The sequence below is a fragment of the Mauremys mutica genome, chromosome 1 (genome assembly GCF_020497125.1).
Source record: "Mauremys mutica isolate MM-2020 ecotype Southern chromosome 1, ASM2049712v1, whole genome shotgun sequence".
Taxonomy (NCBI): domain Eukaryota; kingdom Metazoa; phylum Chordata; order Testudines; family Geoemydidae; genus Mauremys; species Mauremys mutica.
The window spans coordinates 343,913,465-343,930,475 of NC_059072.1; the positions used below are offsets into that span (position 1 = coordinate 343,913,465).

General features: G+C 40.6%; 1 protein-coding gene across 11 annotated transcripts in view; it reads left to right on the forward strand.

Moving 5' to 3' along the window:
- DLG2 (discs large MAGUK scaffold protein 2) overlaps window positions 1-17,011 on the forward strand; it is a 1,465,131-nt gene that overhangs the window by 870,745 nt on the left and 577,375 nt on the right. For 4 of the 11 annotated variants that reach the window (XM_045020573.1, XM_045020565.1, XM_045020581.1 and 1 more), the window contains exon 1: window positions 11,000-11,472. The exons of the other annotated variants lie outside the window; for them this stretch is intronic. In XM_045020573.1, coding sequence (XP_044876508.1) covers window positions 11,155-11,472 — 318 coding nt within the window. In that variant the 5' untranslated portion in view covers window positions 11,000-11,154. Of the gene's footprint in view, window positions 1-10,999; window positions 11,473-17,011 lie in introns of those variants that run through there. 11 annotated transcript variants of the gene reach the window in all.

Here is a 17,011-nt window from a genome sequence, read left to right on the forward strand (position 1 = left end):
TCACTCAGTGATTCCTGCACTGAGCTCAATAACTTGGGGTTGAACTAGAGCAGTGGTTCTCAACTGATTACATATCGTGGGGCGCATATGCGGTCCACAGTGTGTTACCTGGGCCACAGAAGCTGGGTGGCAGGGCAGTGGCAGCCCTGACCCTAGCTGCGTGGGGTCGGCCGGCTGCCATGGACCCCACTACAACGCTGCCCCGGACTTCCGCCATGCAGGGCGGGCTGGCTGCCCCGACCGTGCCAGGAAGCTGGGAACCCAGCATGCAGGCCGGCCTTTAGCACACAGCTGAGCTGGGCTGCAGCCGTGTGCCAAGTGGGCTGCATGTGACCCACAGGCCGTGGGTTGAGAACCACTGAACTAGAGCATATCTTTTAGGATCGGGGAATCAGAGTGGTGGAGAATGTTCCACATCTCTTTGTAACATTGTTAATTAGCCTAGCTTTTAAAAAAAACCTGCATTCTTTCCTGTTTAAACTTTGCTGACATCAACTTACACACTCTTTCTTCAGTATTCCAGAGCTACTTTAAGCCAAGAGACAAAATAACTTTAATCATATAACCTGCCCCCCCCCAATGGATTAAGCTAATGGGCAGAGTCCCATTGTATATGAGTCATCAAGTATGCATCCTGCCTTCCTTGCTTCAGCTACTTTCCCTCTTGGCATGTAAAATATAACCAACCCTTCTGTGACTTACAGATGGTTCCCTTATAAATATTATGCCAGGACATTTATATCTGGACAATCCTTTCAGCCTCCTGCCTCATTTGGAACTAAAGTAGCACTTTAGCAAAGAACATTGAACATTCAGATCCTATTTCAAACATGCAAGAAGGAATCTGCTGGTTCAGGATTCTCTTAGTAAGACATCACTTCTTGGGTTATTGTGATCATTCAGCGATTTCAGCTCCCAAGGGATACTGTCTAAAACAATATTCCTCTTTCTTTACCTCTGAAAGTTATCCAAGAGATCTTTTAGAGGCCTTTTTTCATAAGGGCCAAGAAGGAGTTTACTGAGAATGAATATGCTCCATGATCACATCTCCAGCTCACAACCAGCAAGCAATAAGACAGCACCTGAACTATGCCAAATTATGTTAAAAAATGCTGTGATAGTATGTGCATAAAACAAATAGCTTCCCTAGAGAAAAAACAATATTTTACCACATGTTAATTAATTTGGGCCAGGTAGTTGCCATCTGAGCTTTATTTCAAGTACGTCTGCTGGAAGCGGTGCTCTAATGGGCACTACACCTAAAACAGATTGCTTGGCTAGGCTAATTTGTATCCTGTATCTGCTATCTGGGTTGTGAACATTGGAACAAAATGTGTTCTTTCAAAAAGCCTGACTGTAGTATGCTGCTCTATTTCTTTATGCTGCAGCACATCTATCTTAGCACAGTGTGATCGAACTAATCCCATAACATCAGTAAAATAGAAAATTAATTTGCACCACAAATATCAATGGGAATGTATTTTATATAATTATGGGTTAGATTATTCTCAAAAGAGAGACCCATCCTGACTGAATCTTTCAAGACCAAAGCGTCAGTCATAGTAAATAACATTTTGTTTTTCTAACTGAACAATGAGATAATTAAGCACTGTTCTAAGTACAGATATGAATCTTAGGTGACTGTTGACGATGAGCGTGTCTGCATGTGAGCCCCTAGGAGATAAGTTACACTGAACAATATAGTGGCAAAGGGAAAGAGAATCTTATGCCTGATCTTTGCAGTTCTTACTTGGGCAAAATTCCTACTGAAGAGAAAACTACAGAATTGGGCCTTATAATTGGGATCCTTAATAGTTTCCAGGTTCTAGTGTTAGATTAAATCAGGTTGAAGGCATTCAGAATTTTGGAAACAGTTGTACTGTTTACACAGTGCCATAGCAAGATAGTACCTGGTAGTTAAGCTGTTTGAGGCAGGGGTCCTCGTTTTGTTATGTCTTTACAGTGCATATCACGACAGGTGTCCTTGAATCTTGATTAGTGGCCACAAAGTGCACCAAAGTCATCATGAGTTTGGTTTTGCAAACTTCCTCTGTCTCCTTTGCAAAACTCAAACCAAAGTGCTCAACATCTCATTTTACTTCAATCTCACAAAGTTCAGGAATGTAGAAAGGTTTCACATAAATGGTTTCAGTTTGGTCCTATCTCAGCTGAAAGTTCTGTTGCCTGAAGAGATTCATTGTCTCTTATGATGGATTATGTTGTGGGAACAGATTTTATCTTACTACACATTACATTAAAAATTGACATCGGAATGTCTCTGACACCAAGATGTTCACTGCTCCCTTTGCAAGAGATATTTTGGTTAGAGATTAGGACACAGTGCGGTGTAGACACCACAGTAAGTCAACGTAAGTTACGTCGACTCCAGCTAAGTTATTCACATTATTAGCCTAACTGAGGTCGACTTACCCTGGCAGTGTAGACAAGGCCTCGGATTTGTTACTTAAAAAGAATGGCTCAAGTATGGGCATCTTCGTCACATCCTCTGCAGTTAAGACTGATACAAAGTATTGATTTAGATTCTCCACAGTGACCTTTTTTTCTATGACTGCTTCTTTATTACTTTGATTATCCAGTGGCCCCACTAATTGTTTGGCAGGCTTCTTGCTTCTGATGTACTTAAAACAATTTTTTTCTGCTCAGTTTTTGAGTCTTTTGCTAGTTGCTCTTCAAATTTTTTTTGGCCTGACTAATTATACTTGACTTGCCAGAGTTTATGCTCCTTTCTATTTTCCTCAATAGGTTTAACCTCCAATTTTTAAAAGATGCCTTTTCCCCCTAACTGTTTCTTTTACTTTGCTGTTTAGCCATGGTGGCACTTTTTTGATACTCTTAATATGTTTTTTTAATTTGGGGTGTAGATTTAATTTGAGCCTCTATCATGGTGTTTTTTTAAATGTTTCCATGCAACTTGCAGGCATTTCACTTTTGTGACTGTACCTTTTAATTTCCATTTAACAAGTGTCCTCATTTTTGTGCAGTTCCCCTTTCTGAAGTTAAAGATAAAAGGATAAAAGCATCATTGAAATGTAGGGCTGGAGGGGACCTCAAAAAATCATATAGCCCAGGAGGCGTTATAGAAAATACAGACAACCTGAGAAACATTAGTGTCAACATCTGTGAAAGAGATCCACGCTGCTCCACGCTGGGGCAGGACCAAGTATACCTAGATCATCCCTGACAGGTATTTTATCTAACCTAATCTTAACACTTTCCAGTGACAGGTATTCCACAGCCTCCCTAGGTAACTTATTCCAATGCTTAACTGTAAGTAGTTACACATTTTTTCCTAATCTCTAACCAAAATATCTCTTGCTACAGATTAAGCCTACTTTTTGTCCTATCTTCCGTGGAGATGGAGAACAATTGATTACCATCCTTTTAGCTACAGCCCTTAACATATTTGAAGACTGTTAGCAGATTCTCTTTGTCTTCCTTTCTGAAGACCAACATGCCCAGTTTTTTTAACCTTTCCTTGTAGGTCAAGTTTTTCTAAGTCTTTTATAATTTTTGTAGCTCTCTTCTGGACGCTCTCCAGTTTGTTCATATATTTCTTAAAGTCTGGTGCCCAAATCTGGACTCAGCACTCCTGCTGAGAGCTCACCAGTGCCAAGTAGAGTGGGACATACAACACTCATGTTAATCCACCCGCGAATATTACCCTTTTTCACAACTGCATAATGTTTTCTCATGTTCAATTTATGGTCCACTGCAATTCCCAGTCCCTTTTGTGCAGTACTGCTACCTAGCCAGCACTGCATCACATTTTTGGCTCATATTTAATTTGGGATCCACTATAAGCCGCAGCTCCCAGTGGCTCCAGTGACTATCTCAGCTCTAGAAAGAGAGACAGAGAATCTCTTTTTATCCAGTCAGAGTTTGTTTTTGTCAGTTCCTGGGCTTTTGTTCTTGCTTGTCAAACCTGTTCGATAGGCTCCACAGGAGGTCAAGCCAGACACCTCTGAGCCAATGGCTCTGCCACTATCCTGTAACAACCCTCAAATGATGTCAAGGATGACTTATCTTGAACTATTCTTCCTGCATGTTTTCTTTACAGCTTGCTGTTAAAGTACATCAATTTATTCATACAGTAATCCATTGCAATTACCAAGTTGCGATACAGTATTCATAAATTATTACAGACAGCTCCTTGTCTGTCACAGCCCCTTCCTGGGTATCTTGAGTACCTCTGCGTTTACATATGGTGTCATGGCATGGGGAGAAAGGTGGTCACTCAGGTAGGTAGGAAGCTGAATATGAAAACAATGCAAAGATTACAATCCATTCTATTCCAGCAGGTGCAAGAACCAGTGCCTGTATCAACTATGATTTAGGCTGTTTATTAGCACATCAGGTCTGTTTCAGTTCCTCCACTGGCTTCAGGTCTGCTTCTGCTGCCAGTTCAGGACCTTGGTCATAATCTTCAAACAGCTATGTTAGAGTCAACATCTCAACTTACCAACTGCCAAGAGAGCTAGGCTCCTCTAGTGTTACCTGGGGTTTTCTGAACCCAAAGTTCTTGGTAATGTTACTCTTTTTGTGAGGCGGTGACAGGAAATACATCACTGGGGACACAGCACATCTGTCTGATAAATGATTGGTACAAACAAGAGTGATTTCACTGAAAGCTTTTACTTTATTTAGTCTCAAGCACATACATGTGTATACAGTAGGTAGAGCACCCCAAATCTATAATTACCCTAAATCTGTAGTGGTCTTTGAGTGGACAGGTTTCTGGTGGCCAGCCATCCGTCTGCCACTGGGGCTCTTAAGAGAAGTTCACTGAATGAGCCCACTCAACTCAACCTTTTAAAAAATGTTATGCTTGTGTTACAGTAACATGTCAATCAAAAACAAACAAACCAACCACCCAAACCCCAAAACTGTTAAGCAAGCAATTTCATGCCATTAGTTGTGCAGCTATTTCTACGTACCAGCAGTCAAATATAGCTAGACTTCCTGTTTTTTAAAATGCATACTTCAGCAGTTTAAAAGAAAAGCCTAACAGTATGGTGCAGGATCACGTTCAATCCTTGTGGTCACACACCCTAGGCATTTTGCCACACTTAATTTTAGGCATTTTGCTGGGCTGCCAATTTGTCTCCCTTAACACTAGGATGATGATCACAAAGCCCTGAATGAAAAGAGAGCAGCTATTCCCTGTTGAAAGGGTCTGACTGTGGAACAGACTTCAGAGAAAATCAGATGAATCCAGAGCCATCAATTAGGAAAGCCTGCAAGAGTTGACTTTGATAAAACTTTTCCACAAAAATCATAATGACCTTTTCAATAATCACCAACATCCTTCCCACCTTCACCGCAAGTAAGTCTACCCTCCCCAGGCAGAGCTTTGTACACCCACAAAAGGGAACAGAGTCCATGAAGTCTGGTAGGGATTTAGATATTGCCAATCTAGTTAACATTGGAAGTGTTCAGATGTCACAGCGATGACCAGCAGTGCAAAAACATAAAATAGACAAAGCTAGGGGAGAGATTGAATGGAACAGTTGGCATTAGCAGGGGCATGGCCTAATAGGCTTTTAGCATCTCTAATTTGTGTTATTCTAGTTGTCTAATCTTGAACAAACTAAAGCAATAAAACAAAGTAGTCTCTCTCTCCTAAGGACTGAATTTATGAACTGCGCAAATACCCACAGCCTTTGCTGACCTGAAGTCTACGAGTACTATAGGGGACATTCCTGCATTGATAGATGATCTAAGAAGTATTTTCACTACTAACTTCGATGATTCTCTGATATTTGTTGACATGAAATTGGTAAACCTAATGCTCTGTTCTGCACCATAGACTGGCTTGATTTGATATAACTGACTTTAACATAATAATCCTAGTTGAGAGCTTTCTTTGTTCCATAGATGTAATAACTCCTCCATTTCTTTTTGTTCTTTCATAATGTCTTCTAAATTATCATTCATTATGCTTAACCTTAGGGCATGCAACATGCAGCTTGTGAATGGGCATGTGTGTGTGCTGTGCCTCTGGCAGCTGCCCTTAGGAAGCAGTGACCTTGGGCATGCAGGGAAGCATGGCATGCAGAGGGCTACATCTGAAATAGTTCTTTGAGACCTTCAAATCCTGAGGTCCATCAGCTCTGGGACAACACAGAGGGCACCACAGAACTTTCAGTAAGAGTAAAGATTTGTTCTGGAGACTTTGAACAAAATCTTCCAGCTGTTTGCTGTGAACTAGTTTTCTGCCAGACTGTGTACTTTGAAAGCAAAAGTGGCTGTAGTCCTGTGTCTCTCTCGCATGTGGGGAAGGCAGGGCTGGAGTAGAACCCCAGTCCTTTTGCACCAAAGCAGCAAGTCTGCATCACTTGTGCTATGGGAGCTCTTGCTTAAAGGAAGCATTGTCTCCATTTTATAAATGGGGGAAACTGAGACACATAGATGAAGAGACTTGCCCAAGGTCACATAGGAAGTCTATGGCAGACCCAAGAATTGAGCCCAGGTCACTAGAGTCAGTCTAGTGCTTTAATCAGAAACTGTTCTTCTGGTTCCCCTCTCTACTTAGACTGTGCTTCCTTTAGAAAAAAGAAAAAGTAAGTTTGACTGTCTTGAAGAGGCATGATGTCACATTGATTACGTCTCTTCTTGTTATTTTTCTATCAAAATATTTTTAGAAGCTGTAGGACCTAAATAACTTGCAAATACTATTTCAAGCTATGGTCTATCTTGGTTACATAATGTTGCATTCTTGGTTGGAAGGGGAAATCTGTTCCTACATCTAAATCATCTTCACCCATGCTTCAAGCTTTCCTTTCAAAACTCTATTAATAATTTTTTGTTGTCCACATGTCTATGTTTTCCCAAAGCAAATTCTCCTCAACGTTTATTTTTGGTGTATGCGCAGAGTTCGTATAGCCTAATTATATTATCAACTAAACGTTTTCAGTCTACTTATTACACCGCCTTAATGTCTTTAAAACCAAATCAATGATGTTTTCCATGCAATCAGTATTGGGTCAAACACAGTTCAGAACATATAATGCATGATATCCAGTTTTGTTCTGTAGACCAGTTGTTTTTATTAAATCAGCATAATAGTTGGACATGTGTACTTGAACAGTGCACTAATCCAAATTAATCCAAAAATGCATATAATCCCATTGTTAATACAATGGTTCAATTACAGCTGATGAAATGGAGTTATGTTTAATTAGTGTACATGTCTTGTCCGGGGGGGAGGGATAGCTCAGTGGTTTGAGCATTGGCCTGCTAAAGCCAGGCTTGTGAGTTCAATTCTTGAAGGGGCCACTTAGGGATCTGGGGCAAAAATTAGTACTTGGTTCTCCTAGTGAAAGCAGGGGGCTAGACCCAATGACCTCTTAGGGTCCCCTCCAGTTCTATGATAGGTATATCTCCATATAGTTATTTTTTTTTTATTTTAGTTGTCTAGCCGTTAGTTGTACAGGCATATTTACATATTCCTACCTCAAATGCAGTGACAAATTCCATCTTTGGAAAAAAGAAATACAAAAATGCTTTTTTTCATCAGTTAAATAGTTCATACATGTATATCTCATTTGTATAAGCATTTTTCAGAAGTATAGCAATGGCATAGAGGCCTGCAATTAGTATCAAACAGGGAGTTTAGTAGTATCAATTTGAAAATAGCTTCTCTTGTATGCTCTAATATAGGAAATAATCTCAAATAATATATTGTATTACAGTTTTATTAGTAACTATTTCAAAGGCTTTTGTAGTTAATTCTGCATTTTTAAATCTTCTTCGGGATTATGTATGTGATTTAGGCAGTTGTGTGGCTAAAATCCCTGCACAATACTTTAAAATGCAGGGATTATGTTTTTTTGGTTTGTTTTTTAGTAGCTATGTTTGTAAATTAGGGTCTCAGAAATGACATTAAGATAACTTTCTATCCATTTTTAAAAACAAATATGTTTGTTGACTCTCCCTTAATGCTAGTCTAAATGATTCTAAACATTTTTTGGTAACAAATTGTAAAATGTGTAGATGCAGATTATTTGGAATTCACAGATTAAAAAACGGAAATTGCACAAATGTACTCTCTGCAGCAGATTGGATATATTGTTGCATTATACCATGCCACCAGTTGACAGACAAACTGAACCACATTTTGATCTTGTCCATACCACTGTAATTCAAGAGTGATTCCAGACTTACAGTGGTGTAAATGAGATCAGAATTTGCCCTTGGTAGTAGTTTTTTTTTTTCTTTTCCTAAAAGTTTCCCATTGAACTGGTATATCTGAAATTAACCCTGTAGTCAGAGCTGTCTCTTTGGTAGGGCGAATCAGGGTGACCACTCCGGGCCCCGCGCTTTGGGGGGGTCCCATGCCCCCGGGGTCTTGGCTGCCTCTCTGGGGCCCCACTGCCAATGCAGAGCGGTGCTCCCAAGCTGGCGGGGGCTGATTTGTCCCAGGCCCGCACCCCGCTAGGGATAGCCCTGACTGTAGTGCCCTATTAGGCCTGGTCTACACTGGGGGGGGGGGTTCGAACTAAGGTACGCAAGTTCAGCTACGCGAATAGCGTAGCTGAACTTGAACTACCTTAGTTCGAACTACTTACCCGTCCTGACGGCGCGGGATCGAAGTCCGCGGCTCCCCCGTCGACTCTGCCACCGCCGTTCGCGGTGGTGGAGTTCCGGAGTCGACGGGAGCGCGTTCGGAGTTCGATATATCGCGTCTAGATGAGACGCGATATATCGAACTCTGAGAAGTCGATCGCTACCCGCCGACCCGGGCGGGTAGTATGGACGTACCCTTATAGAAGCAGCCGCTCTAGAATAGGGTTGCCATCTTCCTAATCTCACAAAACAGAACACCCGAGCCCTGCCTCCCCACTCATTACATTCCCCCTCCCTTGGTGGCTCGCTCTCCCCCACCCTCACTCACTTTTACTGGGTTAGGGCAGTGGGTTTGGGTTGGGGTGAGGGCTCTAAATGGGGGTGTGGACTCCAGAGTGGGGCCAGAAATGAGGGGCTAAGAATGTGGGAGGGGGCTCCAGGCTGGGTCAGGGAGTTGGGGTGCGGGAGGGGGTGAGGGCTCCAGCTGGGGGGGTGGGCTCTGGGGTGGGGGTGGGGATGATGGGTTTGGGGTACAGGAGGGGGCTCTAGCTTGGGAGGTGGGGGCCAAGGGATTCGGAGTGTGGGAGGGGGCTGTGGGTTGAGGCAAGGGTTTGGGGTGCAGGGGGAGTGAGGGCTCTGGACTGGGGCTGGGAATGAGGGGTTCAGGGTGTGGGAGGGGGCTCTGGGCTGATTCAACAATGATCTAGGAATGATTCAACAACAGTGATCTAGATTTTATTGCTGGAGATGGTTTTCATCGGTTCAGGGGTTAGTTATTAGGGTTGCCAACTTTCTACTCGCATAAAACTGAACACCCTTGCCATGCCCTTTCTCCGAGGCGAGGCCCATGTCATGCCCCTTCTCTGAGGCACTGCCCCCCCTGCTCACTTCATCCCCCCTCCCTCTGTCACTTGCTCTCCCCACCCGCCCTCACTCATTTTCACCGGCCTGGCTCAGGGGGTTGGAGTGCAGGAGGCTGGGGGTACTGACTACAGAGTGGGGTCAAAAATGAGGAGTTCTGAGTGCGGGAGGGGGGTCAGGGCTGGGGCAGGGACTTGGAGCACAGGGGTGGGGAGGGGGGATAAGGGCTCCGGCTGGGGATGCGGGCTGAGACTGAGGTTAATAATTGGGCAAGAGTGAAAATTACTGCATCAAGTTTTTTTTTTTAAATGATTTGGTCCTGTGATTCTTTTCATAGTTAAAATACTTCAAGATAGTCATTATGGTCTTATATCTGAATTTATGGTAGCCTTTGAAATGCTAAAACATGCACATCAGTTATAAACTGGATACATTAAATTTCTTATAGTGAGAGACTAATGTAGAATTCTTTTGAAAATTTTACCCCAAATCTCCTCTGACTTAATTCCTCTGACTTCAGTGGAGTTTTTCCTGATTTACACTGCCATATGTGAGAAAGGTAATAAAAAAGGTAATAATTGGAGATATACCAATCTCCTAGAACTGGAAGGTACCTTGAAAGGTCATTGAGTCCAGCCCCCTGCCTTGACTAGCAGGACCAATTTTTGCCCCAGATTCCTAAGTGGCCCCCTTAAGGATTGAACTCACAACCCTAGGTTTAACAGGCCAATGCTCAAACCACTGAGCTATCCCTCAGAGAAGATGGTTAGGTTCAAAATACTTACAGAGCAGGGTACAACATAATGTGAAGTGATGAAACCATTTCAGTAAGCAAAACTCAAGAATTCATTTATAATAATGCCTTATTGACACAAAAGGCATTCACAAGCAATGAAGGAAATAATTTTCCCTACTCCTCCCTCATCCCCAACATTTAATTATGATTACGGAGACCTTTTCCAGATACATGTGCTGCTAAGGATGCCCATTTGATAAATCTTTCCTAAAAGCTTCAAGTCAATTTTGTGTTTTAATCTCAGGTGTAGTTTTCTTATATGTGTATACACAATATAGAATGGTATCTTATAGTTCAACATTTAGTGTAGACAATATTCTTCCTGAACTCATTATCTATGTCCTCTACTGCTGGAATTTTGTTGATGTGATCTTTTTAGGAAAAATAGTCTTATGTCTGTTTTTTTTTTCTTCATTCTTTGGAAAGGTATATTTTTCAATAGACTTTGGTTATTTACTCTTATTTTTACTGTTTCCAGAGGAAAGCATCCTGCTGGTAAAGCTTACATGTATATCTGCTTCAGAACATGCCTGTGTGTTGCCAGCATAGGCTAGGAAAGTGCTAAATTAGCATGAAAATTGCAAGAGTATTTTTCCACTATGGTTTGTCATCCAGAAATGGGTTTGTAACACAGTGTACAGCCTTGTATCCCAGCTGTGTGGAGCATTGATTGCTTCTGCCTGAAGCAGGGATGCTGTCAAGTTGCTCTGTGAGTTGAGTCATCTATTGACAAAGAGCTACCAGCCAGCAGATAATGCTGTGCAGCTCTGCTCTCTGTGCTCCCACGATGCACTGCTTATAGCAGCTGTCAAAGATACTGAAGGGTCCACAAAAAAAGGACTTTACATCTGCTAAGAAGAGAAAAGCTTTTATCAAAGCTGGCCAAGGGAAACACTAGACATCAGTACAACATGAATGCATACCTTACTAAGCAACACAGCTGCTGCAGGGGGTCTGATGGGATGGATGCTGGCAGAAGTTTGCCTTCATTGATGAGGGATGCCCACTGCGCCTGTGGTTGGCAACAGAACCCCCAGGGGCTCTATTATAATTCTCAGACTGTGCCCTCTTCAGGACCTGTGAGTCTGACCCAAAACAGGAGTAAGTGTATTACTTTGTGGGACAGTGTGCGGAAGAGCCCCCATAAAACTCTGGCTAAGACAAAGGGGACCACAGGGGAGTGGTGGTCAGAGTGCACCTGTCCCCATGGCTGGTGCAACCCAGTACAGGTGAGCCTATTCTTGTAAGTCTAAATGGGTTAGAAGACTCTCAAACAACAAAAAATAGGATTTGCTATTGTTGGCAACTTTTCACGCTGGGTCTTGATTATTGTTTAATGATGCCTTCTGGAAGATTTTATGCGGGGCAGTGTGTCAGTTTATAATGTCTGTCATTTGAATCCTGCTTCTATGTGGTCTTTGTAATCCTTGGGGTTCTCTGGGAAGAGCTTCCTTTTCATACTGCTTTGTCTTTATAAATACAACTTCTCTAAACTTCCTATTACATTGTAGTTATGTTTAGAAGTATAATCTATTTTAGCCACCCCGTGGCTTCACAAGTATTGTATTGTGCATGCTTCTTTGGAGAGTTTGTTTTAATTTGCTTTGTCAAGCTAAATAATCATATGTTTTTTTAATAGGGAAAATATTTAATGATTAAAAATAAATATGGAAGGTCTGACTAATTTTTCTCCGACCTCCCCGCCTGCAAGATCTATTTGAAATTTGTTAAGTATGTATGAAGTAACTGACTTTAGCTTTCATTTTTGTACTGATTTAATTTTTCAAATGGTAAAGTAGTTTTACTTGAAGCTTAAAATATACTAGTGTCCAGAATTTGTAGTTACTTGAGTGTAATTATTCTTAGTTATAATTGCTCCCAAGAAAACAAAGCACTGCAAAATGAAATTCAGTGACATTCATATGGTTGTTTAATATTAAAAAATGTTAATGCTTTGTCCACTGATGTATGCATGTTCATGTCTGAATCAGACATTTGAATCTCATTCAAAAGCTCTTGTATTACACCAACACTGTCATTTTCTAAAATAGTGGATTTTTTTTTACTTAACTCAAAAGGAAAACTAGGGTCTAATATTAAACTGAAATACTCTAGTAGTTATAGGGTAAAGCTTGCAGTATAGTCTAACTGTCCTTAAAACACATTGAACGAAGACGTGCTCTGTTTGGAGAATAAATCAATTCTCTAATGGAAATGGTTTTAATATGTTTTTCACAGAACAGGAGACCAATAAGGCACTGGGTCTTCTGACAGTGGGGCTACATTTTATCTTCCTCATGATCCAGAAAAGTGATGCACTGTTTGCTGCAAGTGATTTTTATATATGTAAACAAGCTCTATTTTAGCTTTAAACTAATCCTATATTGAAGGACTAAGATTTTTTCTTTTGGTTTTTTTTTTAATTGACCAATAATACACACTATTCTACAAATATATTATTAATTCTTCTCATGTATCCTGTACCAAATTCATATGAATGTTACATACAAAATAAGCCAACATGAAAAATATTAAAAAGCAATATCACTAGTTAGTGCCCTTATTTTGCAGAAAACTATTGAGAATTTAAAAAAAACAACACACACAAAAAACATTGTTTCAGTTAAGCAGAAATTGTATTCCTTAATGTGTTTTTTCTAAAATGGAAAAAAGTTGAAAGAAAAACTATCTCATATTAGCAACTAGTTTTGTAAGCTATGTAAGATATAGAATATGCAAAGGGGACAATAATGCTGTGTGTTTTTACTGTATTTTTTAAAAGGTACCATACTGGTCACACTTAAAAGATCACTCCAGTATATGTACTTTACTTTTATACAGTTGTATGCATGCACAATATAATAGTGCACTTGCATATTTTCAACACCATTATATGAAGATAAAATAACCCATTTCAAGCTTTGCACAAATAGATCTTTTTATTTTTGAATTGTATTTTTTAAACATCATCTATCACACATTCTTATTGTCTGAACACACCTTTTTCTCTTTGTTGTGTTTAGCAAGGAGTCCTCACTAGTATTTACCTGTAGTCATATTAATGCTTGTTAGCAAAACATTCTAGGGAAAGGTAATGTTCTGTGCCTACATACAATGGAAATAGATTGATATGGTTACTTCCTCCTATGATTTTATTAATCCTTTGTGTTCCTTTGTATCATACCCTTTCCGGACAATCAGTTTCCTTTGACCATCTCACCCTTCCTCATTCAAATAATAATCTCTTTACTTTTGTTTCCTCTGTGTAAAGCGAGCATTGTGGAGATAGTGAGACGAGGAGGGAGAGTATGTAAACACACTGGGGTTATGTCTACATAGCACCTAGACACCCGCAGCTGGGGCTTGGGTTGCGGGGCTATTTCATTGCTATGTAGAATTCCAGGCTTGGACTGGAGCCCGAGGACTTGGATCCTCCCACCTCGCATGGTCCTAGAACCCGAGCTCCAGTGCAAGCCCAGAAGTCTACACAGCAATGAAATAGCCCCATAGCCCAAGACCCAGGAGCCCAAGGCCGCTTGCACTGGCCAGGCACAGATTTTTCTCTGCTGTGTAGATGTATCCTGGGAAGGCTTGATTTTTTGACCAATGTTTAGATGGTAATACTGTTTGTAACTGTTGTAAAAAGCTAGTAGGATGGGGAATCATTCCTAATGTGGATCATTTCTGAAGATTAGCTGCATTACATATGAATAAGAGATGCAATGTACAGCAATTTAATAACTAATCAGAGAAATTGCTACTGGTTCCTTCATGGGTACCTTTTAAATTGACACTAGTTACAGGGTGCAGGTTAAAAACTGTAGGTGTCTTTGAGGGACTCACTTACCACACTGTCCTTTGATTTGGAAAACAACCTCATTTGATCTCTTTTTAAAGAAGGCTTAGTTCCTTTTTTTTAGCAGCAGTAAAGTCATGTTTGCAGTGGTGATAGTTCACAATAAAAATACAATGAGAAATATAAAGAGCATAATTAGAATTAAAAAAAATGGTTCTAAGTTCAATTCTTGTATATAATTTATTAGGGAGAGGATATTTTTAAAAACCGTATTTAGAGAGAAATAATGGGAATCTAAACAGTCTCGATAAAATTACATCAACTGAAAGAAGTAATTGTTTAGGAAAAAAGTGCTTCCCATGAGATGCTGAGCACCCTTGTCCTTCTGTGTCAGTCGCTAGGAGGTGATCATTGTATAGGCACCGACTCTGGGGCTAGAGCTACAGGCGCCAACTTTCCAATGTGCCAGGGGTTGCTCACTGCTTAACCTCTGGCTCTGCCACGGGCCCTGCCCTCACTTGACCCCTTCCTGCCCCCTCCCCTGCTATGCCCTCGCTCCTGCCCCTCCCCCCCGAGCCTCCTGCATGTCACGGAACAGCTGATCGGGAGGTGCGGGGAGGGAGGGGGAAGCGCTGATCGCTGGTGTTGCCAGTGGGTGGGAGGCACTGGGAGCAGGGTGGGGGGTTTGAGGGCCTGCTGCCGTATTACTGTGGCTCTTTGGCAATGTACATTGGTAAATTCTGGCTCCTTCTCAGGCTCAGGTTGGCCACCTCTGCAGTAGTGTTACTAAGCCAGAGTAAGTTTTCCAAGCGCTACTGGCTCTTCTTCTAGTGAAAAGGAATGCTTTAATTTAAATCAGAAGCTAAGAAATGCAGAAAATTCTTAAGGGAAGCAAAGGGACACAAGAAGAAATCTATGGCCAGCAGAGTTTTGGTCAATAAAAAGGGTTTGGGGTTTTTCTGTTGTTGTTTTTGTTTTTTTAAGTTTATTGGGAACAAAAAGAATGTTGTTAGTCCATTACTAGATGGAAATGTAGAATTTTCAGTAATAATGCAGAGAAGATGTATGTTCAATAAATATTTCTGTTCTGTATTTGGGAATTCATATCACTTTCCATTCCACTAGTATCTCAGGAGGATGTTAAACAGCAGCTACTAAAGTTAGACATTTTTAAACTGGCAGCCCCAGATAACTTGCATCCACAATTAATGTTGATTTTTCAATAAGTCTTGGAGTACCAGGAAAGTTCCAGAAGACTGGAAGAAAGCTAATGTTGTGCCAGTATTTAAAAAGGGTAAAGGGATGATCTGGGTAATTATAGGCCTATCAGTGTGACATCGATCAATGGCAAGATAATGGAGAGGCTGATACAGGACTCAATAAAAAAAATTAAAGGAGGTTAATATAATTAATGCCAATCAACATAGGTTTATGGAAAATAGACCCTCTCAAACTAACTTGATATCTTTCTTTGAAGAGATTACAAGTTTGGTTGATAAAGCTAATAGTGTTGATGTAATATTCTTAGACTTACAGAAGGCATTTGACTTGGTACTGCACAACATTTTGATTAAAAAACTAGAATGATATAAAATTAACATGGGAGACATTAAATGGATTAAAAGCTAGCTAAAAGATAGGTCTCAAAATCTAATTTTGAATGGGAATCCTCATCGAACTGGTGTGTTTCTAGTGAGGTCCCACAGGGATTGGTTCTTGGCACTACACTATTAAACATTTTTTTTTATGATCTGGAAGAAAACAAAATCTGAAAGAAAACAAAAATCATCACTCAGATTTTGCAGATGATTGAAAATTTGGGAAGGTGATAAATTTTGGTGCAAGCGAACAATATGCATTTTAATGTGGTAAATGTATACATTGAAAGTATGCAATGCCATTTTACTTAGTAAAGGAAAATCATTTCTCTAATTCACTACCTTTTTTTGACTATGTCAGTAAAACACCGGCAGTCGATAAAGAACCACCATTTGACATAATTTTTTTTTTTTACTTCTAAAAGCCTTTGACAAAGTCCCTCCATGAGGAAGCTATTAAGAAAACTAAATAGTCCTGGGGTAAAATGGAAAAATCTGACGTGGATCAGAATCTGGCTAAGTGGGAGAAAACAAAGAGTAAGAATAAATTATCTGTTTTCAACACAGCAAAAAAGTTAAGTGGGGTGCTCCATACTTGGTTCAATGATGCATAATGTTACGTATTCAGGGATGTGTGTGTGTGAGAGAGAGAGAGAAATACTCCAACTACTAGCTGATGATGGTTGGGAAGAAATATCCCCATGAGCAGGTTATTCCATCTGGTAATGGCCACCGTCAGAGACAGGATACTGAACTAGATGGATCCCTGCATGATGTTTATATTCCAAATGCTGTTACTGTAAATTTACCATCATTCACCAATGGAGCCTTCTGGTAGCAGCACAAACTACTGAGCAACAAGATGTGAGAGGAGCCAATATCTCCTCTTGCAGGGTGATTAATGTTGTCTTGTAATTCACAGCAGGGTTTTTGGGTTTTTTTTTTTTGTTAAGGCCAGAAGGAGAGACCATTACCATCTACTAGCCTGAACTCCAGTAAAAAATGAACCATAAAATCACCCGGTGATTCCTAACTGAAGCATTGATTAGCAGACTGAGAATGTTCTCTTCTGGATGAACAAATAAAGAAGCAGAGAGAAGGAGATGTTAAAATCTGCTTGTGCCCCATCAGCCTTCTGTGAAAATTTGGCACACTCATTCACATTTGGCACTCATTCTTGATAGTTTCCATAGAAAATGAAATTTTACATAGTCCTTCAGCTTAGCATTGGAAAGTGTTGCCAATATTGAGTTAATATTACTTAGTTCTGCTATGTGAAAATGGAAAGAGGTTTTAGGGGCAATCATTGCCTGGTGGTTACCTTTAAGAAGTCAGAATTTGGCATCAGTAACCACCTTATATCTTATAACCATC